Source organism: Nerophis lumbriciformis, linkage group LG09 (genome assembly GCF_033978685.3).
Source record: "Nerophis lumbriciformis linkage group LG09, RoL_Nlum_v2.1, whole genome shotgun sequence".
Taxonomy (NCBI): domain Eukaryota; kingdom Metazoa; phylum Chordata; class Actinopteri; order Syngnathiformes; family Syngnathidae; genus Nerophis; species Nerophis lumbriciformis.
In genome coordinates this window covers 53,900,001-53,925,072 of record NC_084556.2, presented here as the reverse complement: position 1 = coordinate 53,925,072, position 25,072 = coordinate 53,900,001, and the positions used below count along the sequence as shown (strand labels likewise).

Below are 25,072 nucleotides of genomic sequence, written 5' to 3'. Positions count from 1 at the left end.
ACTTCAATTTGTTCATTGAAAGTATAAACACTTTTTACAGTAAACAAATGGTAAAACAGTACTAAACAATTCCATTTAAAAAAAAAATTGGTGTCATTATTAACTTTCTGTCCAAGCTTGTATAATCTACTGCCTTGTTCAATTGTAAAAAATATTCTGTGCCTAAAATTCACATTTCTATCACAATTATCATACTGTAAACATGGTAAGCTAACTTCATTAAAATTAATAGTCCTGTCAATAGCATGGAATTACAATTCAAATGTAGTTTTTTTGTCAGCCTTTCAAAAGAATTCAAAATATGAAAAATGAATGCAAATTAATTGAAGCCATCAGACACTTGAAAAGTGGCACATCACATCTCTAATGTAATCATTTGAACTTTTCAACAGAAATAGCACTGCAAAAATATTAAGGACATACTTCTGTATTTTGGTAGTTATGCTGTCAACATTTAACAAGATTTCTTCAACTTGGACTTGAAAGCATAAATAGTATAAACACTTTTAACAGTATAACAGTACTAAACAATTCCAATAGATAACATTGGTGTCATTACCTTTTTGTGGCTAAAATCCAAATTTATTCTATCAGATTGATCATACTGCAAAAATGATATGGTAACTTTATGATAAGTTTACTTGAAGTGGCATAAAACACTGAAAGTGATTGTTCCTATAACCCCTTTGTTTTAAATGTTTTATGCCACTTCAAGTTGTCAAAGACGTGCTGTGAAATACAGCCGACAGGATTGCGCACCAAACACGAAGCAAGGCCAAAGTGCATGCATGGTGCAGGAGAACAAAGGACTTCTTTCATTTAAGGTTTGTGATAAACCATCAAACTCATTCGTTAAAAGGACTCTATAGTAATATAAAGTGAGTTTTTCTGGACATTATCATGCAAGAAAAGTTTATTTTTGGGACCGCGATCACCGCGTAATGATTTTTAAAGGTTGCATTACAAACATTTAACTGCCCCATGTGATCAGCCAGTGCGATTGGAAGTCCATGCTCAATTATTGCCTCCGTAAATAAAACTTCGGCATTTATCACATCCAAAGAATCTGTTTGGGCGACGAAAAACGTTGAAAGTTTTCCACTTGTATCGCTAGCAACGGCATTAGACTTGTGTTTTGTTGTCCCAACGTGGTCTTTTACATCGCTAATTCCTCCGTGTCCGATCGAAAAATCTTGTCTGCACAAGGTGCAATTCGCGTAGTTTTCACCCTTTTTGGAACGGATAATTATTCCCGGATAGGCTTTTGAATATTCTTCACGGAATGACTGCAGTTTTCTTTTCGGTTTAAGACTCGTTTGCGATTTTTCTCCGGCTGATTCCATGATCGTTCGCTCGTTTGGAAACAATGGCAACTGGTGCCTCGTGCTTGGCAGCGGTGCTATAAATAGCCTCGCGCATGGTATTCGGAATGGCTCGACAGGAAGTTACGGGAAGCAGTGTCGATTGTCATTGTTGTTACGCGATTTCGTGAATAAAACTTAAAAAAAAAAAAATAATTTAATTAATGAAAAACCGTATTTTTTATCACTGCAACCGTAACCCGGAATAGGTTGATGAAAACCGTACTAATTACGGGAAAACCGGAGTAGTTGGCAGGTATGCATTATTTAAGGTGTACCGCCACATCATTTTATGTGGTCCGCTATACATTATTTATTTGGTCCACCACATTACTTAATGTGGTCCGCTACATTATTTACGTGACCTACCACATCATTTTATGTGGTCCGCTTTTCATGACTTATTTGGTCCGCATCATAATTTAAAAGGGTTCTCTATACATGAATACACCACTTTATCATTTTGTCGTCCGCTGCACTATTGAATGGGACCCGCCACATTATTTATTGTGGTCCGCTATGCAGTATTGATGTGCTCCACCACATTATTTCAAGGTTCAAGGTTCAAGGTTCAACTTTATTGTCCCCGCGGGGAAATTTGTCTTGGGCACAGTGCATCATTGCTTTCTTAACATACCCAAAAACAACAGAAGAAAAACACAAGCACAGACACAACCACAACCATACAACTAACATTTAAACATCAGAACATGGAGCTTGATAGACATAGGTGGCACTTTGATGTAGGCATAAAATCTACAGTATGGAGATAAAGATAAAGTACCAGTGTGCATTGCACTAGAGCTCATGGATAAAGTGCTGTGTGCTAAAGTGCTTAGTTCTAAAGTGCTATGTGCTAAAGTGCTATGTGCTCAAAAAGTGCTAACCTATGTATTAAAATTCTATTGCACATTGTTGGTCAGCTTAATGGAGGCTGGGACAAATGATAATTTAAGGCGGTTAGATTTGCATAGTGGGACCCGGAGTCTTCTCCCTGATGGCAGGGTTCCATATTCAGGAAAGAGTGGGTGTTGTGAGTTGGAAATCATTTTCTTAGCTTTTTTCCTAACTGCCTGCTCATAGATGCTCTGTATAGGCTCATATTCTTTCCTCCCTACGATTTTCATTGCCGTTTTATGCATGCCGGCCAGTTTGCTTTTTAGCTTAACGGTTAGGTTGCCAAACCATGAGGTGATCCCGTATCTAATGATGCTCTCTACAATGGCACGGTAGAAAATCATCATGATGTGGCTGCTTACGCCAACAATATCATTTTGTAGTCCACAACATTATTTACGTGGCCTGTTACATCATTTTATGTGGTCGGCTATACATTATTTATGTGGCCGGCAACATCATTTTATGTGGTACGCTATACATTATTTATTTGGGCCGTAAAATTATTTAACGTGGCCCGCTACATCATTTTGTGGTTGGCTACATTATTTATGTGACCTGCCACATCATTTTATGTTGTCCACCATATTATTTATGTGCTCCACTGTATTATTTGTGGTCCCCAGCATTATTTAATGTGTCCCGTCTAGGGGTGTAACGGTACGTGTATTTGTATTGAATCGTTTCGGTACGGGGGTTCCGGTTCGGTTCGGAGGTGTACCGAACGAGTTTCCACACGGACATATTAAGTACGTTGTGTAAACAATGCACACCGAGGCACAACACACGGCATGCTAGCAGCTAACGGGCTACAATAGACTGACCATACGTCTTCTTTTCACCGGACATGTCCTCTTTTGCGGAGTTTCTTAAATGCCTCAAATGTCCGGCATTTTGAGTTAGGGTTGCGTGTATTTTCAATGTACGTTCAGGGTTGAGAAGGGGTTAAAAACAAAACAAACAGCAGCATTTGTGAGGGAGGGGCAGAGACAGAGAGAGAGAGAGAGTTATGATAAACCAGGCTCTGCTTTTTATCCATAGATTTATTAGATTTAATTTTTTTATTATCTATAGCAGGGGTGTCAAAAGTGTGTCCCGGAGGCCATTTGCGGCCCACAGCTAATGTTTTAAAGGCCCACGGCACATTCTAAAAATACTATTAAAATAAACAAAAACATAACAAAAGTGAAATAAAAAAAGCTTAAAGGTGAAATGTAATTTAGAAAAAGTTGCAATGTTGACAAATAAAACAAAGCTGTTTTTTTTTCTTTCAAACTGTCATTGCTCAAAACATAATATTGAATCAAAATCAATGTTATTATGAATTATAAATTAATGTTATTATTGACTTATCCAATGTTCCAATTATCAAATATTCCACTAAGAAAAATATTTTTGGTGGAAGATTTTGCAAATTTGGTAAATACCATATTTTCCGCACTATAAGGCGCACCTAAAAACCTCCAATTTTCTCAAAAGCTGACAGTGCGCCTTATAATCCGGTGCGCCTTATATATGGACCAATATTGAGCCACAACAGGTCTCGCAACTACGGGATGCATAACGTAACCCCAGCCCATACTTGCCAACCTTGAGACCTCCGATTTCGGGAGGTGGGGGGAAGGGGGGTGGGGGTGGTCGGGGTGGGACGGGGGCGTGGTTGGGGGCGTGGCTAAAAGGGGAGGAGTATATTTACAGCTAGAATTCACCAAGTCAAGTATTTCATATATATATATATATATATATATATATATATATATATATATATATATATATATATATATATATATATACACATATATATATATATATATACATATATATATATATATATATATATGTATGTGTGGGGAAAAAATCACAAGACTACTTCATCTCTACAGGCCTGTTTCATGAGGGGTTCCCTCAATCATCAGGAGATTTTAATGGGAGCATTCACATACCATGGTTTATATAGGGCACAGAGTGGGTGGGTACAGGCTGGCCTAGGGGCGTGGTGATTGGCTCATGTGTTACCTAGGAGGTGTTTCCGTCTGTGGCGGCATGCTGATACAATTTCGCTGCGCTTGTTGAGGGATGACAGGTCTGGACGGTAAATAATAAACAGTTTCTCTTTCAAGCATAGGTTGCATCTTTTATTACCACTATTGTAAGGTGTGCTGGATGCAAGAATTTGCCATGTTATTGAATATTCAACATTATTGTCTTTGAGGTCCCAAATGTGTTTGCTGAGTTCTGTGGTATTCCGCAGGTTTTGGTTCCTGAAAGAAGCCTTGTGATTGTTCCATCTGGTTTTAAACTCTCCCTCGGTTAATCCTACATATGTGTCGGATGTGTTAATGTCCTTGCGTGTTACCTTAGATTGGTAAACAACTGATGTTTGTAAGCACCCACCGTTGAGGGGGCAATCAGGTTTCTTGCGGCAGTTGCAGCCTTTGTTGGTTTTGGGGTCGCTCTGTCCGGGGGCCGACGGCTCATTTGCAATTGTTTTGTTGTGGTTTGAGATAATTTGTCGTATATTGTTCATACAGCTGTAGCTCAATTTAATGTTGTTCTTGTTGAATACTTTTCTTAGGGTGTTGCCTTTGGGGAAGTGTTTGTCAATCAGACTGAGGAATTTGTGGCCAATATTAGTTGCAGCGCAGCGAAATTGTATCAGCATGCCGCCACAGACGGAAACACCTCCTAGGTAACACATGAGCCAATCACCACGCCCCTACGCCAGCCTGTACCCACCCACTCTGTGCCCTATATAAACCATGGTATGTGAATGCTCCCATTAAAATCTCCTGATGATTGAGGGAACCCCTCATGAAACAGGCCTGTAGAGATGAAGTAGTCTTGTGATTTTTTTCCCACACATACATATATTGCGCTCTACTACGGTATCGAGCACTATTTTTTGGATAACCTTATTAAGACATATATATATATATATATATATATATATATATATATATATATATATATATATATATATATATATATAAGAAATACTTGACGTTCAGTGAATTCTAGCTATATATACATATATATATATGTATTTTATTATATATATATATATATATATATATATATATATTTATTTGATTATATATATTTATATATATATATATATATATATATATATATATATATATATATATATATATATATATATATATATATACCGGTATATATATAATAAAATAAGTAGTACAAGTATTTATTTTATATATATATATATATATATATATATATATATATATATATATATATATATATATATATATATATATATATATATATATATATATGTATGTGTGGGAAAAAAAATCACAAGACTATTTCATCTCTACAGGCCTGTTTCATGAGGGGGGGTACCCTCAATCATCAGGAGATTTTAATGGGAGCATTCGCATACCATGGTTTATATAGGGCACAGAGTGGGTGGGTACAGGCTGGCGTAGGGGCGTGGTGATTGGCTCATGTGTTACCTAGGAGGTGTTTCCGTCTATGGCAGCATGCTGTTACAATTTCGCTGCGCTTGTTGAGGGATGACAGGTCTGGACGGTAAATAATAAACAGTTTCTCTTTCAAGCATAGGTTGCATCTTTTATTACCACTATTGTAAGGTGTGCTGGATGCAAGAATTTGCCATGTTATTGAATATTCAACATTATTGTCTTTGAGGTCCCAAATGTGTTTGCTGAGTTCTGTGGTATTCCGCAGGTTTTGGTTCCTGAAAGAAGCCTTGTGATTGTTCCATCTGGTTTTAAACTCTCCCTCGGTTAATCCTACATATGTGTCGGATGTGTTAATGTCCTTGCGTGTTACCTTAGATTGGTAAACAACTGATGTTTGTAAGCACCCACCGTTGAGGGGGCAATCAGGTTTCTTGCGGCAGTTGCAGCCTTTGTTGGTTTTGGGGTCGCTCTGTCCGGGGGCCGACGGCTCATTTGCAATTGTTTTGTTGTGGTTTGAGATAATTTGTCGTATATTGTTCATGCAGCTGTAGCTCAATTTAATGTTGTTCTTGTTGAATACTTTTCTTACGGTGTTGCCTTTGGGGAAGTGTTTGTCAATCAGACTGAGGAATTTGTGGCCAATGTTAGTTGCAGCGCAGCGAAATTGTATCAGCATGCCGCCACAGACGGAAACACCTCCTAGGTAACACATGAGCCAATCACCACGCCCCTACGCCAGCCTGTACACACCCTTCTCTGTGCCCTATACAAACCATGGTATGTAAATGCTCCCATTAAAATCTCCTGATGATTGAGGGAACCCCTCATGAAACAGGCCTGTAGAGATGAAGTAGTCTTGTGATTTTTTTCCCACACATACATATATTGCGCTCTACTACGGTATCGAGCACTATTTTTTGGATAACCTTATTAAGACATATATATATATATATATATATATATATATATATATATATATATATATATATATATATAAATATGTAAGAAATATTTGACGTTCAGTGAATTCTAGCTATATATATATATATATATATATATATATATATACGTATATATATATATGTATTTTATTATATATATATATATATATATATTTATTTGATTATATATATATATATATATATATATATATATATATATATAATAAAATAAGTAGTACAAGTATTTATTTTATATATATATATATATATATATATATATATATATATATAAATAAGAGAAATACTTGAATTTCAGTGTTCATTTATTTACATATATACACACACATAACACTCATCTACTCATTGTTGAGTTAAGGGTTGAATTGTCTATCCTTGTTCTATTCTCTGTCACTATTTTTCGAACCATGCTGAACACCCTCTCTGATGATGCATTGCTGTGTGGCACGCACAAAAGTGCTTTCATCAAATGCACTAGATGGCAGTATTGTCCTGTTTAAGAGTGTCACAACATTGCTGTTTACGGCAGACGAACTGCTTTTACGGTATACAAAAACGTGACTGCTGTTGTTGTGTGTTGTTGCCGCGCTGGGAGGACGTTAATGAAACTGCCTAACAATAAACCCACATAAGAAACCAAGAACTCGCCCTCCATCATTCTACAGTTATAACGTGATTGGGCAGGTACGCTGTTTATATTGTGTGTTAATACTCAAATAAAATATTTGTTATTATGGACCTGAGTCCGCCTGAATTTCGGGAGAAAATTTGTCCCGGGAGGTTTTCGGGAGAGGCGCTGAATTTCGGGAGTCTCCCGGAAAATCCGGGAGGGTTGGCAAGTATACCCCAGCCTCTACTGTCGCGTCTATTCTATGCGCCTTATAATGCGATGCGCCTTATATGTGAACAAACTTTTAAAATAGGCCATTCATTGAAGGTGCGCCTTATAGTGCGGAAAATACGGTAAATAACCAAAACATTTATATTTTGTTGTTTTCTTACTGTACCGAAAATGAACCGAATCGTGACCTCTAAACCGAGGTACGTACCGATCCAAAATGTTTGTGTACCGTTACACCCTTAAGAAAAGACAGGTGTTCTTGTCTTACATAGAAATTGTGAATGATATTTCCTTTCAAATATCTGCCTGTCACCTTGACGCACCATTTCAAAGCAAGTTGGTCAAAAATAAAATCCTCAAATGAGTTGATATTCATTCACTGTTACAAGCGGCCCTCGGAGAGCATCCATAATTGCCCCCGACAAAAAGGAGCTCAGGCTTTGTTCCGTCTGCATAATGTAATCCTGGAGCGCACGTTAACCTTGAGTCGAGTCGCGAACCGGAAAATGATTATCGATTCCCGCCGAGACCTTTGGCGTACTTACCAGCTCTCGGTCCAGACGCTTATTGACTTTGAGGAGCCCCGTCACCGGGTCGATCCAGAAGTGGTTAGCGCGGTCGCCTTTGAGGATGGAGTAGGTGATGCGTCCATTGACTTGGCTGTCCAGGTCCTCTGCCAGCACCTAATGCGAACCATTCAGCTCACTAACACACGCCGGCGGGTCAAACTGCTTCCAACGCTACCTTGGTTATGGACTGTCCGACCGGCGCGTCCTCGCCCACCAGCACGTTGTAGACGTCCTGACTGAAAGCCGGGGCGTTGTCGTTGACGTCCATCAGCTGGATGCTCACCATGGTGGCGGCGCTGAGCGGAGGGCTGCCGCCGTCCCAGGCCTCCACCGTCAGGTAGTAGTCCTTGCACACCTCGAAGTCCAAGTCGTCGGTCACGAAAACGGACCCTGGAAGACCGGCAAGTCACGTCGGGAACCTGTACGCCGTCGAGACGCGTCGCGAACTCACCGAGGATCCTGTCGATGGAGAACTTGGCCAACTCGTTGCCCGAGCGGATCCTGTAGGCGATGTCGGCGTTGGGACCGATGTCGGCGCTCGTCGCCAGCACTCGGAGCACCTCGGTCCCAACCGCCACGTCCTCGGGGACGGTCACGGCATAGTCCCGCCTCTGGAATACCGGGGCGTTGTCGTTGACGTCCAAGACCAAGACGGTTAAGTCCACCTGGTGGACACGCAAGCAAAGATCATCGGACAGATCAGTAACTAGAAATACTTTTCCTTGCGACCTACTCAGTGGCCTAGAGGTTAGAGTGTCCGCCCTGAGTTCAAACCCCGGCCGAGTCATACCAAAGACTATAAAAATGGGAGCCATTACCTCCCTGCTTGGCACTCAGCATCAAGGGTTGGAATTGGGGGTTAAATCACCAAAACCACTGCTCCACTCACCTCCCAGGGGGTGAACAAGGGGATGGGTCAAATGCAGAGGACAAATTTCACCACACCTCAGTGTTTCCCACACATTCATTTATTTGTGGCGGCCCGCCACGAAAGAATTACGTCCGCCACAAATGGATTTTTCGGCTTTTGACTCGCTCGACCGCTCATAAAAGCAATGGGACTCTGTCTGTGAATGTACCTTGTAGTTACAACTCCGGTGCAGTAGGTGGCGGTAGCCTACTATGCATTGTAACTCCGCCAATAGCACTTAATTCACCTGGTGGGCCAGAAGACGAAGAAAAAGAAGAAGAAGAAGAAGACGGCGGAGTAAAAGAACGGACCGACCGGATCAAAATACGAGTGTAATATAGGTTGTAGGTAGATAAGTTATAGCTGCATCGCTCGCGGCTCGTCATATATTTAACGTTAATCCGCGATTTCACCCAGCGTTTCACTCACAGTGAGCAGCCTGACGCTGCTTCATTAACACCGCCGCTGTTGTCACGTCACTTGTTACCATACCGACGAGCTAACGTGTCCAGGTTATAACCCTGTTGTCAATAAACACACGTGGAGACGGTGCTTCAGATACTGCATTAATACTGAAGCTAAATTGTCCACTGTCCACTGCAGCATGTGAATGCAATGAAAAGAATAAAATCTGAGCCAACCAGCTGTTAAAATGTTGTCCAGGTTAATGTTTTGGCCATTAAAGGCCCTTCATTTCAAGATTTCAACTGGGATCGGGCTTTAAACAGGTGGCTGACCTGTTCAGATGGGTGTAACTCAGGGGTGCTCACACTTTTTCTGCAGGCGAGCTACTTTTCAATTGATCAAGTCGTGGGGATCTACCTCATTCATATATATCATTTATATTTACTTATTTATGAAATATATGTTTTTGTTAACAAGTTAAAGGTGTTTAATGATAATACAAGCAGGTTTAACACATATAGTTAATATTGTTAATAAATTAAAGGTGTTTAATGATAATACAAGTATGTTTAATACATATAGTTACTATTGTTAACAAGTTAAAGGTGTTTAAAGATAATACAAGCATGTTTAACACATATAGTTAATATTGTTAACAAGTTAAAGGTGTTTAAAGATAATACAAGCATGTTTAACACATATAGTTAATATTGTTAACAAGTTAAAGGTGTTTAAAGATAATACAAGCATGTTTAACACATATAGTTAATATTGTTAACAAGTTAAAGGTGTTTAAAGATAATACAAGCATGTTTAACACATATAGTTAATATTGTTAACAAGTTAAGGTGTTTAAAGATAGTACAAGCATGTTTAACACATATAGATTCCTTTCTTTCATGAAGACAAGAATATAAGTTGGTGTATTACCTGATTGTGATGACTTGCATTGATTGGAATCAGACAGTGGTGATGATAACGTCCGCATTTTCGAATGGAGGAGAAAAAAAGTCCTCCTTTCTGTCCAATACCACATGAAAGTGGTGGGTTTTTGGCATCTTATTTGTCCAGCTTCTGTACTCCTTTGTATACACTTTACAAGAAATACATTGTCGGCAAACTCCGTAGCTTGCTAGCTTGTGCACGCCAGCTTTCTGAGACTCTTGTTTTGGTAGCGCAACTGTGCAGTCGGTCTTTGGAGTTTTGACGACAGGTACGGCGCCAGAGTCTGTTGAAATAAAGTGTTTCTCGCCTTCCTGTCGGTAATTTTAATGAGCTAAATATGTACATAAAGTGTTGTACTTATATTCCAACTCCACGTTCTTCTTGGTCATCGCCGCTGCCGCCGTCACCCCCCGCCCCCCGACCACACCACCACAAATAGATGCCTGTCCTGTGGGAAACACTGCACCTTGTGTGTGTGTGACAATCATTGGTACTTTAACTTAACTTTTTTTAAGACGAGTTGAACCCTCAAGGCTGACTTTTCCACTACAGTTGGGCCCACTGAAATAACACTGAATTAGTGATTTTACTCTTAACTGTGTTCAATAATTTAATCTAACTTACTTACAGTTTAACAGGTTATCAACCTTGTCAAATGATATGAAATCATGTTTTAATCACAAATTGTTATTCATTTAACACATAAACTTTAGGCTTAGGTCAGACTGATAACCAAAATAAGTGCATAAGAGGGGACTAATAACTGATGAAAAATAAATGTACACACAACTATCTAGTGCTAAAATAAATAAAATGGACAATAAATGTTTCTTGACTTAACTGTCAATAAAATTAAAGTTCAAATACAAATGCAGCTAAAATTCTTTAGTCATATTTTTTGCACTTAAGAAACTTCTCTGACTTCTTCTGTTTGTGTGACATTGTCATTACTGCCACAAGTGGTGATAAAGTGTATTACAACTGAGTACCAGCTCAAAAACTATATTTTTTGGCGGCCCTCAAGAGGGTGCTCGCGGCCCAACAACGGGCCCTATGGTTAAAAAAAAACACTGAATCCCATTATTAACAACCTGTAATTTGATTTTGATATTATTAATCATTTCATCGTCTGATAGATTAAAAATGTACACCAATGGGAGCATTTTAAAATCCTGCCAGACTCCGCCTATTTGACTGATGAACATTATCACATCATTTTTTCAGAAATAATAACGACAAATGAAGATAGAATACTATTAACTGCAATAAGTAAGTGTAAAAAAAACAACATTTGTATATTTTCAGAATGGTCGATATTTAAACAAAGAAAACAAGCTGACGTTGTCTTTATTTTGAAGTTATCATGCCATGATTTTACTAGTTTACACAACCCTTCCTAAATTATTAGTAAGCCCGCTGTTTAATGTGTTTATGCTTCACTGATGAGCGTATTTGGCAAGGGCCATTTTGTCCTACTAATTTCGCCGGTCCTTGAACTCACCGTAGTTGTGTGGACTGCGATGCAACAGTTTGTTTACATGTACAACTTTCTCCGACGCTGCCATGGACAGACGTGTTGTACGCCCCTCCTTCTTTGTCTCATTTCGTCCACCAAACGTTTTATACTGTGCGTGAATGTACAAAGGTGAGCTTTGTTGATGTTACTGACTTGTGTGGAGTGCTAATCAGCCATATTTGGTCACTGCAAGCTAATCCATGCTAACATGCTATTTAGGCTAGCTGTATGTACATATTGCATCGTTATGCCTATATATATATATATATATATATATATATATATATATATATATATATATATATATATACAATAAAATAAATATATATTTATAGCTACAATTCACTGAAAGTCAAGTATTTCTTATATATATATATATATATATATATATATATATATATATATATATATATATATATATATATATATATATATTTTTATTTATTTATATATAAGTCAAGTATTTCATATATATATATATATATATATAGGAAATACTTGACTTGGTGAATTCTAGCTGTAAATATACTCCTCCCCTCTTAGCCACGCCCCCAACCACGCCCCCCCACCTCGCCCCCCCCCCCCCCCCCCCCCCCCACACCTCCCGAAATCGGAGGTCTCAAGGTTGGCAAGTATGAACTAATATAGACACTTACATCACGTGTTGTCTTCATTATAACACTTATATAAGACTTTTAAAGTAATTTTGATAGTAGGCTAAAATAGCTAATATAGACACTTACATCATGTGTTGCCTTCATTATAACACTTATATAAGACTTTTAAAGTCATTTTGATAGTAGGCTAAAATAGCTAATATAGACACTTACATCACGTGTTGTCTTCATTATAACACTTATATAAGACTTTTAATGTCATTTTGATAGTAGGCTAATATAGACACTTACATCATGTGTTGCCTTCATTATAACACTTATATAAGACTTTTAAAGTCATTTTGATAGTAGGCTCAAATAGCTAATATAGACACTTACATCATGTGTTGCCTTCATTATAACACTTATATAAGACTTTTAAAGTCATTTTGATAGTAGGCTAAAATAGCTAATATAGACACTTACATCATGTGTTGTCTTCATTATAACACTTATATAAGACTTTTAAAGTCATTTTGATAGTAGGCTAATATAACTAATATATACACGTACATCATGTGTTGTCTTCATTATAACACTTATATAAGACTTTTAAAGTCATTTTGATAGTAGGCTCAAATAGCTAATATAGACACTTACCGGTACATCATGTGTTGCCTTCATTATAACACTTATATAAGACTTTTAAAGTCATTTTGATAGTAGGCTAAAATAGCTAATATAGACACTTACATCATGTGTTGCCTTCATTATAACACTTATATAAGACTTTTAAAGTCATTTTGATAGTAGGCTAATATAGACACTTACATCATGTGTTGTCTTCATTATAACACTTATATAAGACGTCTAAAGTCATTTTGATAGTAGGCTAATATAACTAATATATACACGTACATCATGTGTTGTCTTCATTATAACACTTATATAAGACTTTTAAAGTCATGTTGATAGTAGGCTAATACAGCTAATATAGACACTTACATCATGTGTTGTCTTCATTATAACACTTATATAAGACTTTTAAAGTCATTTTATGGTAGGCTAATATAGCTAATATAGACACTTACATCATGTGTTGCCTTCTTTTTGACACTTATATAAGACTTTTAAAGTCATTTTGATAGTAGGCTAATATAGCTAATATAGACACTTACATCATGTGTTGCCTTCTTTTTAACACTTATATAAGACTTTTGAAGTCATTTTGATAGTAGGCTAATATACACTGACATCATGTGTTGTCTTCATTATAACACTTATATAAGACTTTTAAAGTCATTTTGATAGTAGGCTAAAATAGCTAATATAGACACTTACATCATGTGTTGCCTTCATTATAACACTTATATAAGACTTTTAAAGTCATTTTGATAGTAGGCTAAAATAGCTAATATAGACACTTACATCATGTGTTGTCTTCATTATAACACTTATATAAGACTTTTAATGTCATTTTGATAGTAGGCTAATATAGACACTTACATCATGTGTTGCCTTCATTATAACACTTATATAAGACTTTTAAAGTCATTTTGATAGTAGGCTCAAATAGCTAATATAGACACTTACATCATGTGTTGCCTTCATTATAACACTTATATAAGACTTTTAAAGTCATTTTGATAGTAGGCTAAAATAGCTAATATAGACACTTACATCATGTGTTGTCTTCATTATAACACTTATATAAGACTTTTAAAGTCATTTTGATAGTAGGCTAATATAACTAATATATACACGTACATCATGTGTTGTCTTCATTATAACACTTATATAAGACTTTTAAAGTCATTTTGATAGTAGGCTCAAATAGCTAATATAGACACTTACCGGTACATCATGTGTTGCCTTCATTATAACACTTATATAAGACTTTTAAAGTCATTTTGATAGTAGGCTAAAATAGCTAATATAGACACTTACATCATGTGTTGCCTTCATTATAACACTTATATAAGACTTTTAAAGTCATTTTGATAGTAGGCTAATATAGACACTTACATCATGTGTTGTCTTCATTATAACACTTATATAAGACGTCTAAAGTCATTTTGATAGTAGGCTAATATAACTAATATATACACGTACATCATGTGTTGTCTTCATTATAACACTTATATAAGACTTTTAAAGTCATGTTGATAGTAGGCTAATACAGCTAATATAGACACTTACATCATGTGTTGTCTTCATTATAACACTTATATAAGACTTTTAAAGTCATTTTATGGTAGGCTAATATAGCTAATATAGACACTTACATCATGTGTTGCCTTCTTTTTGACACTTATATAAGACTTTTAAAGTCATTTTGATAGTAGGCTAATATAGCTAATATAGACACTTACATCATGTGTTGCCTTCTTTTTAACACTTATATAAGACTTTTGAAGTCATTTTGATAGTAGGCTAATATACACTGACATCATGTGTTGTCTTCATTATAACACTTATATAAGACTTTTAAAGCCATTTTGATAGTAGGCTAAAATAGCTAATATAGACACTTACATTATGTGTTGTCTTCATTATAACACTTATATAAGACTTTTAAAGTCATTTTGATAGTAGGCTAAAATAACTAATATAGACACTTACATCATGTGTTGTCTTCATTATAACACTTATATAAGACTTTTAAAGTCATTTTGATAGTAGGCTAAAATAGCTAATATAGACCCATCATGTGTTGCCTTCATTATAACACGTATATAAGACGTCTAAAGTCATTTTGATAGTAGGCTAATATAGACACTTACATCATGTGTTGTCTTCATTATAACACTTATATAAGACTTTTAAAGTCATTTTGATAGTAGGCTAATATAGACACGTACATCATGTGTTGTCTTCATTATAACACTTATATAAGACTTTTAAAGTCATTTTGATAGTAGGCTAATATAGACACGTACATCATGTGTTGTCTTCATTATAACACTTATATAAGGCGTTTTATTCGTTTTGTCTATTTTCGGTCCAATATGGCTCTTTCAACATGTTGTGTTGCTGACCCCTGGTCTATACACTACTGCCACCTGATGTCTTGGAAGTGCAACTGCATTGCAATTGAGATTCCGAAATGTAGCAAGGAAAGCAGTTATCATAATCAGCTCAGTTTCAAATGTTAGAGTAAAAAAATACAACTTTACTTGTCCAACAACTAACATTGATCAACACACACAAAATCACTGAAAATTGCTAGCGTTGAGTAACAATATCCATTCCCAGGTACCGGGAATCAGTACCGTATCAGTTCAAATGTGAACGTACCAGTCCCTAATTAATTTTTTTTTTTCCCATGTAAAATAAATTCTTCCAGGTGTCCGATACGCTGAACAGAACATTTAAGTCCTTTCAAAATAATTGTCTACATTTTTAAGTCTAGGCTCCTTGGCCTGGAAAACCTTAGTTGTGTATTTCCCTCTGCAGCCTCTGGAGGGCAGCAGAGAGCTGCTCAAGGTGACGGCTGTGATAAGCATTGATCTTAATTACAATCTACACATCTCCTCACAGCTGGAGGTGGAAACCATGCTGATCCTTCTCATGTCCGACTTGTTGTTTTTTTTTACTCATCCTGCCATTAGCCTTCCTCTTCTGTTCCTCTACAATGTTTGTCTAGTCTTGAACAAGTTTGTGGTGAAAATGAAATAACTTGCTATATGCATACTTGCCAACCTTGAGACCTCCGATTTCGGGAGGTGGGGGGTGAGGGCGTGGTCGGGGGTGGGGCGGGGCGTGGTTGGGGGCGGGGCTAAGAGGGGAGGAGTATATTGACAGCTAGAATTCACCAAGTCAAGTATTTCATACATATTATATATATATATATATATATATATATATATATATATATATATATATATATATATATATATATATATATATATATATATATATATATATATATGTCTTAATAAGGTTATCCAAAAAATAGTGCCGATACCGTATTAGAGCGCAATATATGTATGTGTGGGAAAAAAAATCACAAGACTATTTCATCTCTACAGGCCTGTTTCATGAGGGGGGGTACCCTCAATCATCAGGAGATGATGATTGAGGGTACCCTCAATCCTGATGATTGAGGGTACCCCCCCTCATGAAACAGGCCTGTAGAGATGAAATAGTCTTGTGATTTTTTTCCCCACACATACATACATACATATATATATATATATATATATATATATATATATATATATATATATATATATATCTACATCCTGAAAAGATGCAAACAAAACTGTGTTTTGATAATTGATACTACAAACTTGCATAAATAAGTATTTAGTAATATAACATAACTTGGCTTCTGAGAGTTTCAAAATGTAATGAATAAAATGCTAAAGTTGTTGATAAACAAGCAATTATTTTAATAATTAAATAATGTCAATTTAAATGAATTATTATGATAATTTGAAATCAATTATTTCAAATATGTTTATTTTAATTTATAATTCTATGGCTGGATGTAATAAGGAGTCACGAAAAAATACAAATAAAAATACAATTAATTTTGATGTTTTTAGCAAAATATAGTAAAAATGTATTAATTTTTTTTTTTTTTGTAATTAATAAATGTATTTATTTTTAGGTAAAATAAACATAATAATACAATGTATCTCTAGTCTGGATGATTTAGTTCTTGTCACCCTGTTGTCCTCCCGTCATGAAAAAAAGGCTGTCCTCACTCAGGTCTGCATGGAGCTGGAGGGGGCGTGGCTTCCAGCTCCGGCTGAAAATCGGGAGATTTTCGGGAGAATATTTGTCCCGGGAGGTTTTCGGGAGAGGCGCTGGATTTCGGGAGTCTCCCGGAAAATTCGGGAGGGTTGGCAAGTATGGCTATATGACACATGCTATATTGGTAGCATGTTAATGTTACAAGCTGGCTTTATTTTGTAAAAGAAAATGTTGCATACATATGCCTACGATTCATATAATAATAATAATAATAATAATAATAATAATAATAATAATAATAGATTTTATTTGTAAAAAACAAACAAAACAAAAAAACACTTTACATTGAGTAAACAACCTCAAAGTGCTACAGTGTATTAAAAAAATACAATAAAAAATAAAAAGATAATAAAAATAAAAAAATAAAATAAAAACTAGAACAGCCAAATAGCTAAAACTAGTATGCATATATCTATAAAAAAGGCTTTTTTAAAAAGAAGGGTTTTTAAGCCTTTTTTTAAAAGCATCCACGGTCTGTGGTGCCCTCAGGTGGTCAGGGAGAGTGTTCCACAAACTGGGAGCGGCGGAGCAGAAAGCCTGGTCTTCCATTGTTCGTAGCTATATAAGTGGGTACGTGACACATGCTAATTGTTAGCGTGCTAGTTTTATTTTTTATTTTTTAGCAAATTTTACATGCATACGCCAAAGAGTCATATAAATTGGTACGTGACACATGCTAATTGTTGGCGTGCTAGTTTTATTTTTAGCAAATTTTGCATGCGTACGCCTCAGACTCATGTCACTTGGTACGTCACACACGCTTTATTGTTAGAATGCTAACGTTACAAGCTAGCATGCGTAAGACTACAAGTCATAAAACTTGGTACGTCACACATGCTAATTGTTAGCATGCTAGTTTATTTATTTTTTAGCAAATTTTACATGCATACACCAAAATGTCATATAAGTTGGTACGTGATACATGCTAATTGTTAGCATGCTAACTTTTTTTTTTTTTAAGCAAATTTTGCATGCGGACGCTTCGGCGTCATATAACTTAGTACACAATACATGCTAATTGCTAGCATGCTAACATTTTTTTTTTTTAGCAAATTTTGCATTTGTACACCCTACACTCATAACTTGGTACGTAACATATGCTATATTGTTAGAATGATTAAGTTCCTAGCTAGCTTTTTTTTTTTTTTTTTTATTGTGTATGCGTATATAAAACTTGGTATGTGACACATGCTAATTGTTAGCATGCTAACTTTTTTTTTTTTTTTTTAAAGCAAATTTGGCATTCGTACACTTAGGCGTCATATAACTTAGTACACAATACATGCTAATTGTTAACATGCACATTTTTTTTTTAGCAAATTTTGCATGCGTATATAAAACTTGGTACGTGACACATGCTAATTGTTAGCATGCTAACTTTTTTTTTTTTTTTAAGCAAATTTTGCATGCGGACGCTTCGGCGTCATATAACTTAGTACACAATACATGCTAATTGTTAGCATGCTAACTTTTTTTTTTAGCAAATTTTGCATTTGTACACCCTACACTCATAACTTGGTACGTAACATATGCTATATTGTTAGAATGATTAAGTTCCTAGCTAGCTTTTTTTATTTTTTTTTTATTGTGCATGCGTATATAAAATTTGGTATGTGACACATGCTAATTGTTAGCATGCTAACTTTCTTTTTTTTTTTTAAAGCAAATTTGGCATTCGTACACTTCGGCGTCATATAACTTAGTACACAATACATGCTAATTGTTAACATGCACATTTTTTTTTTAGCAAATTTTGCATGCGTATATAAAACTTGGTACGTGACACATGCTAATTGTTAGCATGCTAACTTTTTTTTTTTTTTTAAGCAAATTTTGCATGCGGACGCTTCGGCGTCATATAACTTAGTACACAATACATGCTAATTGTTAGCATGCTAACATTTTTTTTTTTTAGCAAATTTTGCATTTGTACACCCTACACTCATAACTTGGTACGTAACATATGCTATATTGTTAGAATGATTAAGTTCCTAGCTAGCTTTTTTTTTTTTTTTTTTATTGTGCATGCGTATATAAAATTTGGTATGTGACACATGCTAATTGTTAGCATGCTAACTTTCTTTTTTTTTTTTAAAGCAAATTTGGCATTCGTACACTTCGGCGTCATATAACTTAGTACACAATACATGCTAATTGTTAACATGCACATTTTTTTTTTAGCAAATTTTGCATGCGTATATAAAACTTGGTACGTGACACATGCTAATTGTTAGCATGCTAACTTTTTTTTTTTTTTTAAGCAAATTTTGCATGCGGACGCTTCGGCGTCATATAACTTAGTACACAATACATGCTAATTGTTAGCATGCTAACATTTTTTTTTTTTAGCAAATTTTGCATTTGTACACCCTACACTCATAACTTGGTACGTAACATATGCTATATTGTTAGAATGATTAAGTTCCTAGCTAGCTTTTTTTTTTTTTTTTTTATTGTGCATGCGTATATAAAACTTGGTATGTGACACATGCTAATTGTTAGCATGCTAACTTTCTTTTTTTTTTTTAAAGCAAATTTGGCATTCGTACACTTCGGCGTCATATAACTTAGTACACAATACATGCTAATTGTTAACATGCACATTTTTTTTTTAGCAAATTTTGCATGCGTATATAAAACTTGGTACGTGACACATGCTAATTGTTAGCATGCTAACTTTTTTTTTTTTTTTAAGCAAATTTTGCATGCGGACGCTTCGGCGTCATATAACTTAGTACACAATACATGCTAATTGTTAGCATGCTAACATTTTTTTTTTTTAGCAAATTTTGCATTTGTACACCCTACACTCATAACTTGGTACGTAACATATGCTATATTGTTAGAATGATTAAGTTCCTAGCTAGCTTTTTATTTTTTTTTTTTATTGTGCATGCGTATATAAAACTTGGTATGTGACACATGCTAATTGTTAGCATGCTAACTTTCTTTTTTTTTTTTAAAGCAAATTTGGCATTCGTACACTTCGGCGTCATATAACTTAGTACACAATACATGCTAATTGTTAACATGCACATTTTTTTTTTAGCAAATTTTGCATGCGTATATAAAACTTGGTACGTGACACATGCTAATTGTTAGCATGCTAACTTTTTTTTTTTTTTTCAGCAAATTTTGCATGCGGACGCTTCGGCGTCATATAACTTAGTACACAATACATGCTAATTGTTAGCATGCTAACATTTTTTTTTTTTAGCAAATTTTGCATTTGTACACCCTACACTCATAACTTGGTACGTAACATATGCTATATTGTTAGAATGATTAAGTTACTAGCTAGATTTTTTTTTAATTTTTTTTTATTGTGTATGTGTATATAAAAGTTTGTACGTGACACATGCTAATTGTTAGCATGCTAACTTTTTTTTTTTTTTTTAAAGCAAATTTGGCATTCGTACACTTCGGCGTCATATAACTTAGTACACAATACATGCTAATTGTTAACATGCACATTTTTTTTTTAGCAAATTTTGCATGCGTATATAAAACTTGGTACGTGACACATGCTAATTGTTAGCATGCTAACTTTTTTTTTTTTTAAGCAAATTTTGCATGCGGACGCTTCGGCGTCATATAACTTAGTACACAATACATGCTAATTGTTAGCATGCTAACATTTTTTTTTTTTTAGCAAATTTTGCATTTGTACACCCTACACTCATAACTTGGTACGTAACATATGCTATATTGTTAGAATGATTAAGTTCCTAGCTAGCTTTTTTTTTTTTTTTTTTTTTTTTTTTATTGTGCATGTGTATATAAAAGTTTGTACGTGACACATGCTAATTGTTAGCATGCTAACTTTTTTTTTTTTTTTTTAAAGCAAATTTGGCATTCGTACACTTCGGCGTCATATAACTTAGTACACAATACATGCTAATTGTTAACATGCACATTTTTTTTTTAGCAAATTTTGCATGCGTATATAAAACTTGGTACGTGACACATGCTAATTGTTAGCATGCTACCTTTTTTTTTTTTTTAAGCAAATTTTGCATGCGGACGCTTCGGCGTCATATAACTTAGTACACAATACATGCTAATTGTTAGCATGCTAACATTTTTTTTTTTTAGCAAATTTTGCATTTGTACACCCTACACTCATAACTTGGTACGTAACATATGCTATATTGTTAGAATGATTAAGTTCCTAGCTAGCTTTTTTTTTTTTTTTTTTATTGTGCATGCGTATATAAAATTTGGTATGTGACACATGCTAATTGTTAGCATGCTAACTTTCTTTTTTTTTTTTAAAGCAAATTTGGCATTCGTACACTTCGGCGTCATATAACTTAGTACACAATACATGCTAATTGTTAACATGCACATTTTTTTTTTAGCAAATTTTGCATGCGTATATAAAACTTGGTACGTGACACATGCTAATTGTTAGCATGCTAACTTTTTTTTTTTTTTTAAGCAAATTTTGCATGCGGACGCTTCGGCGTCATATAACTTAGTACACAATACATGCTAATTGTTAGCATGCTAACATTTTTTTTTTTTAGCAAATTTTGCATTTGTACACCCTACACTCATAACTTGGTACGTAACATATGCTATATTGTTAGAATGATTAAGTTCCTAGCTAGCTTTTTTTTTTTTTTTTTTATTGTGCATGCGTATATAAAACTTGGTATGTGACACATGCTAATTGTTAGCATGCTAACTTTCTTTTTTTTTTTTAAAGCAAATTTGGCATTCGTACACTTCGGCGTCATATAACTTAGTACACAATACATGCTAATTGTTAACATGCACATTTTTTTTTTAGCAAATTTTGCATGCGTATATAAAACTTGGTACGTGACACATGCTAATTGTTAGCATGCTAACTTTTTTTTTTTTTTTAAGCAAATTTTGCATGCGGACGCTTCGGCGTCATATAACTTAGTACACAATACATGCTAATTGTTAGCATGCTAACATTTTTTTTTTTTAGCAAATTTTGCATTTGTACACCCTACACTCATAACTTGGTACGTAACATATGCTATATTGTTAGAATGATTAAGTTCCTAGCTAGCTTTTTATTTTTTTTTTTTATTGTGCATGCGTATATAAAACTTGGTATGTGACACATGCTAATTGTTAGCATGCTAACTTTCTTTTTTTTTTTTAAAGCAAATTTGGCATTCGTACACTTCGGCGTCATATAACTTAGTACACAATACATGCTAATTGTTAACATGCACATTTTTTTTTTAGCAAATTTTGCATGCGTATATAAAACTTGGTACGTGACACATGCTAATTGTTAGCATGCTAACTTTTTTTTTTTTTTTCAGCAAATTTTGCATGCGGACGCTTCGGCGTCATATAACTTAGTACACAATACATGCTAATTGTTAGCATGCTAACATTTTTTTTTTTTAGCAAATTTTGCATTTGTACACCCTACACTCATAACTTGGTACGTAACATATGCTATATTGTTAGAATGATTAAGTTACTAGCTAGATTTTTTTTTAATTTTTTTTTATTGTGTATGTGTATATAAAAGTTTGTACGTGACACATGCTAATTGTTAGCATGCTAACTTTTTTTTTTTTTTTTAAAGCAAATTTGGCATTCGTACACTTCGGCGTCATATAACTTAGTACACAATACATGCTAATTGTTAACATGCACATTTTTTTTTTAGCAAATTTTGCATGCGTATATAAAACTTGGTACGTGACACATGCTAATTGTTAGCATGCTAACTTTTTTTTTTTTTAAGCAAATTTTGCATGCGGACGCTTCGGCGTCATATAACTTAGTACACAATACATGCTAATTGTTAGCATGCTAACATTTTTTTTTTTTTAGCAAATTTTGCATTTGTACACCCTACACTCATAACTTGGTACGTAACATATGCTATATTGTTAGAATGATTAAGTTCCTAGCTAGCTTTTTTTTTTTTTTTTTTTTTTTTTTTTATTGTGCATGTGTATATAAAAGTTTGTACGTGACACATGCTAATTGTTAGCATGCTAACTTTTTTTTTTTTTTTTTAAAGCAAATTTGGCATTCGTACACTTCGGCGTCATATAACTTAGTACACAATACATGCTAATTGTTAACATGCACATTTTTTTTTTAGCAAATTTTGCATGCGTATATAAAACTTGGTACGTGACACATGCTAATTGTTAGCATGCTAACTTTTTTTTTTTTTAAGCAAATTTTGCATGCGGACGCTTCGGCGTCATATAACTTAGTACACAATACATGCTAATTGTTAGCATGCTAACATTTTTTTTTTTTAGCAAATTTTGCATTTGTACACCCTACACTCATAACTTGGTACGTAACATATGCTATATTGTTAGAATGATTAAGTTACTAGCTAGCTTTTTTTTTTTTTTTTTTTATTGTGCATGTGTATATAAAAGTTTGTACGTGACACATGCTAATTGTTAGCATGCTAACTTTTTTTTTTTTTTTTTAAAGCAAATTTGGCATTCGTACACTTCGACGTCATATAACTTAGTACACAATACATGCTAATTGTTAACATGCACATTTTTTTTTTAGCAAATTTTGCATGCGTATATAAAACTTGGTACGTGACACATGCTAATTGTTAGCATGCTACCTTTTTTTTTTTTTTAAGCAAATTTTGCATGCGGACGCTTCGGCGTCATATAACTTAGTACACAATACATGCTAATTGTTAGCATGCTAACATTTTTTTTTTTTTAGCAAATTTTGCATTTGTACACCCTACACTCATAACTTGGTACGTAACATATGCTATATTGTTAGAATGATTAAGTTACTAGCTAGCTTTTTTTTTTAATTTTTTTTATTGTGCATGTGTATATAAAAGTTTGTACGTGACACATGCTAATTGTTAGCATGCTAACTTTTTTTTTTTTTTTTTAAAGCAAATTTGGCATTCGTACACTTCGGCGTCATATAACTTAGTACACAATACATGCTAATTGTTAACATGCACATTTTTTTTTTAGCAAATTTTGCATGCGTATATAAAACTTGGTACGTGACACATGCTAATTGTTAGCATGCTACCTTTTTTTTTTTTTTAAGCAAATTTTGCATGCGGACGCTTCGGCGTCATATAACTTAGTACACAATACATGCTAATTGTTAGCATGCTAACATTTTTTTTTTTTTAGCAAATTTTGCATTTGTACACCCTACACTCATAACTTGGTACGTAACATATGCTATATTGTTAGAATGATTAAGTTACTAGCTAGCTTTTTTTTAAAAAATTTTTATTGTGCACGTGTATATAAAAGTTTGTACGTGACACATGCTAATTGTTAGCATGCTAACTTTTTTTTTTTTTTTTTAAAGCAAATTTGGCATTCGTACACTTCGGCGTCATATAACTTAGTACACAATACATGCTAATTGTTAACATGCACATTTTTTTTTTAGCAAATTTTGCATGCGTATATAAAACTTGGTACGTGACACATGCTAATTGTTAGCATGCTAACTTTTTTTTTTTTTTAAGCAAATTTTGCATGCGGACGCTTCGGCGTCATATAACTTAGTACACAATACATGCTAATTGTTAGCATGCTAACATTTTTTTTTTTTAGCAAATTTTGCATTTGTACACCCTACACTCATAACTTGGTACGTAACATATGCTATATTGTTAGAATGATTAAGTTACTAGCTAGCTTTTTTTTTAAATTTTTTTATTGTGCATGTGTATATAAAAGTTTGTACGTGACACATGCTAATTGTTAGCATGCTAACTTTTTTTTTTTTTTTAAAGCAAATTTGGCATTCGTACACTTCGGCGTCATATAACTTAGTACACAATACATGCTAATTGTTAACATGCACATTTTTTTTTTTAGCAAATTTTGCATGCGT

The 25,072-nt window shown here is 34.5% G+C and overlaps 1 protein-coding gene across 1 annotated transcript in view; it reads right to left on the bottom strand.

Annotated features, from left to right (window-relative positions):
• The window catches only part of fat3b (FAT atypical cadherin 3b), a 305,444-nt gene that overhangs the window by 84,907 nt on the left and 195,465 nt on the right, over positions 1 to 25,072 (bottom strand). The window contains exons 34-36 of the mRNA XM_061961744.2: positions 8,525 to 8,738; positions 8,249 to 8,463; positions 8,050 to 8,187 (exon numbers count right to left, since the gene is read on the bottom strand). Of these exons, the coding sequence (XP_061817728.1) occupies positions 8,050 to 8,187; positions 8,249 to 8,463; positions 8,525 to 8,738 (567 nt within the window). The remainder of the gene's footprint in view (positions 1 to 8,049; positions 8,188 to 8,248; positions 8,464 to 8,524; positions 8,739 to 25,072) is intronic.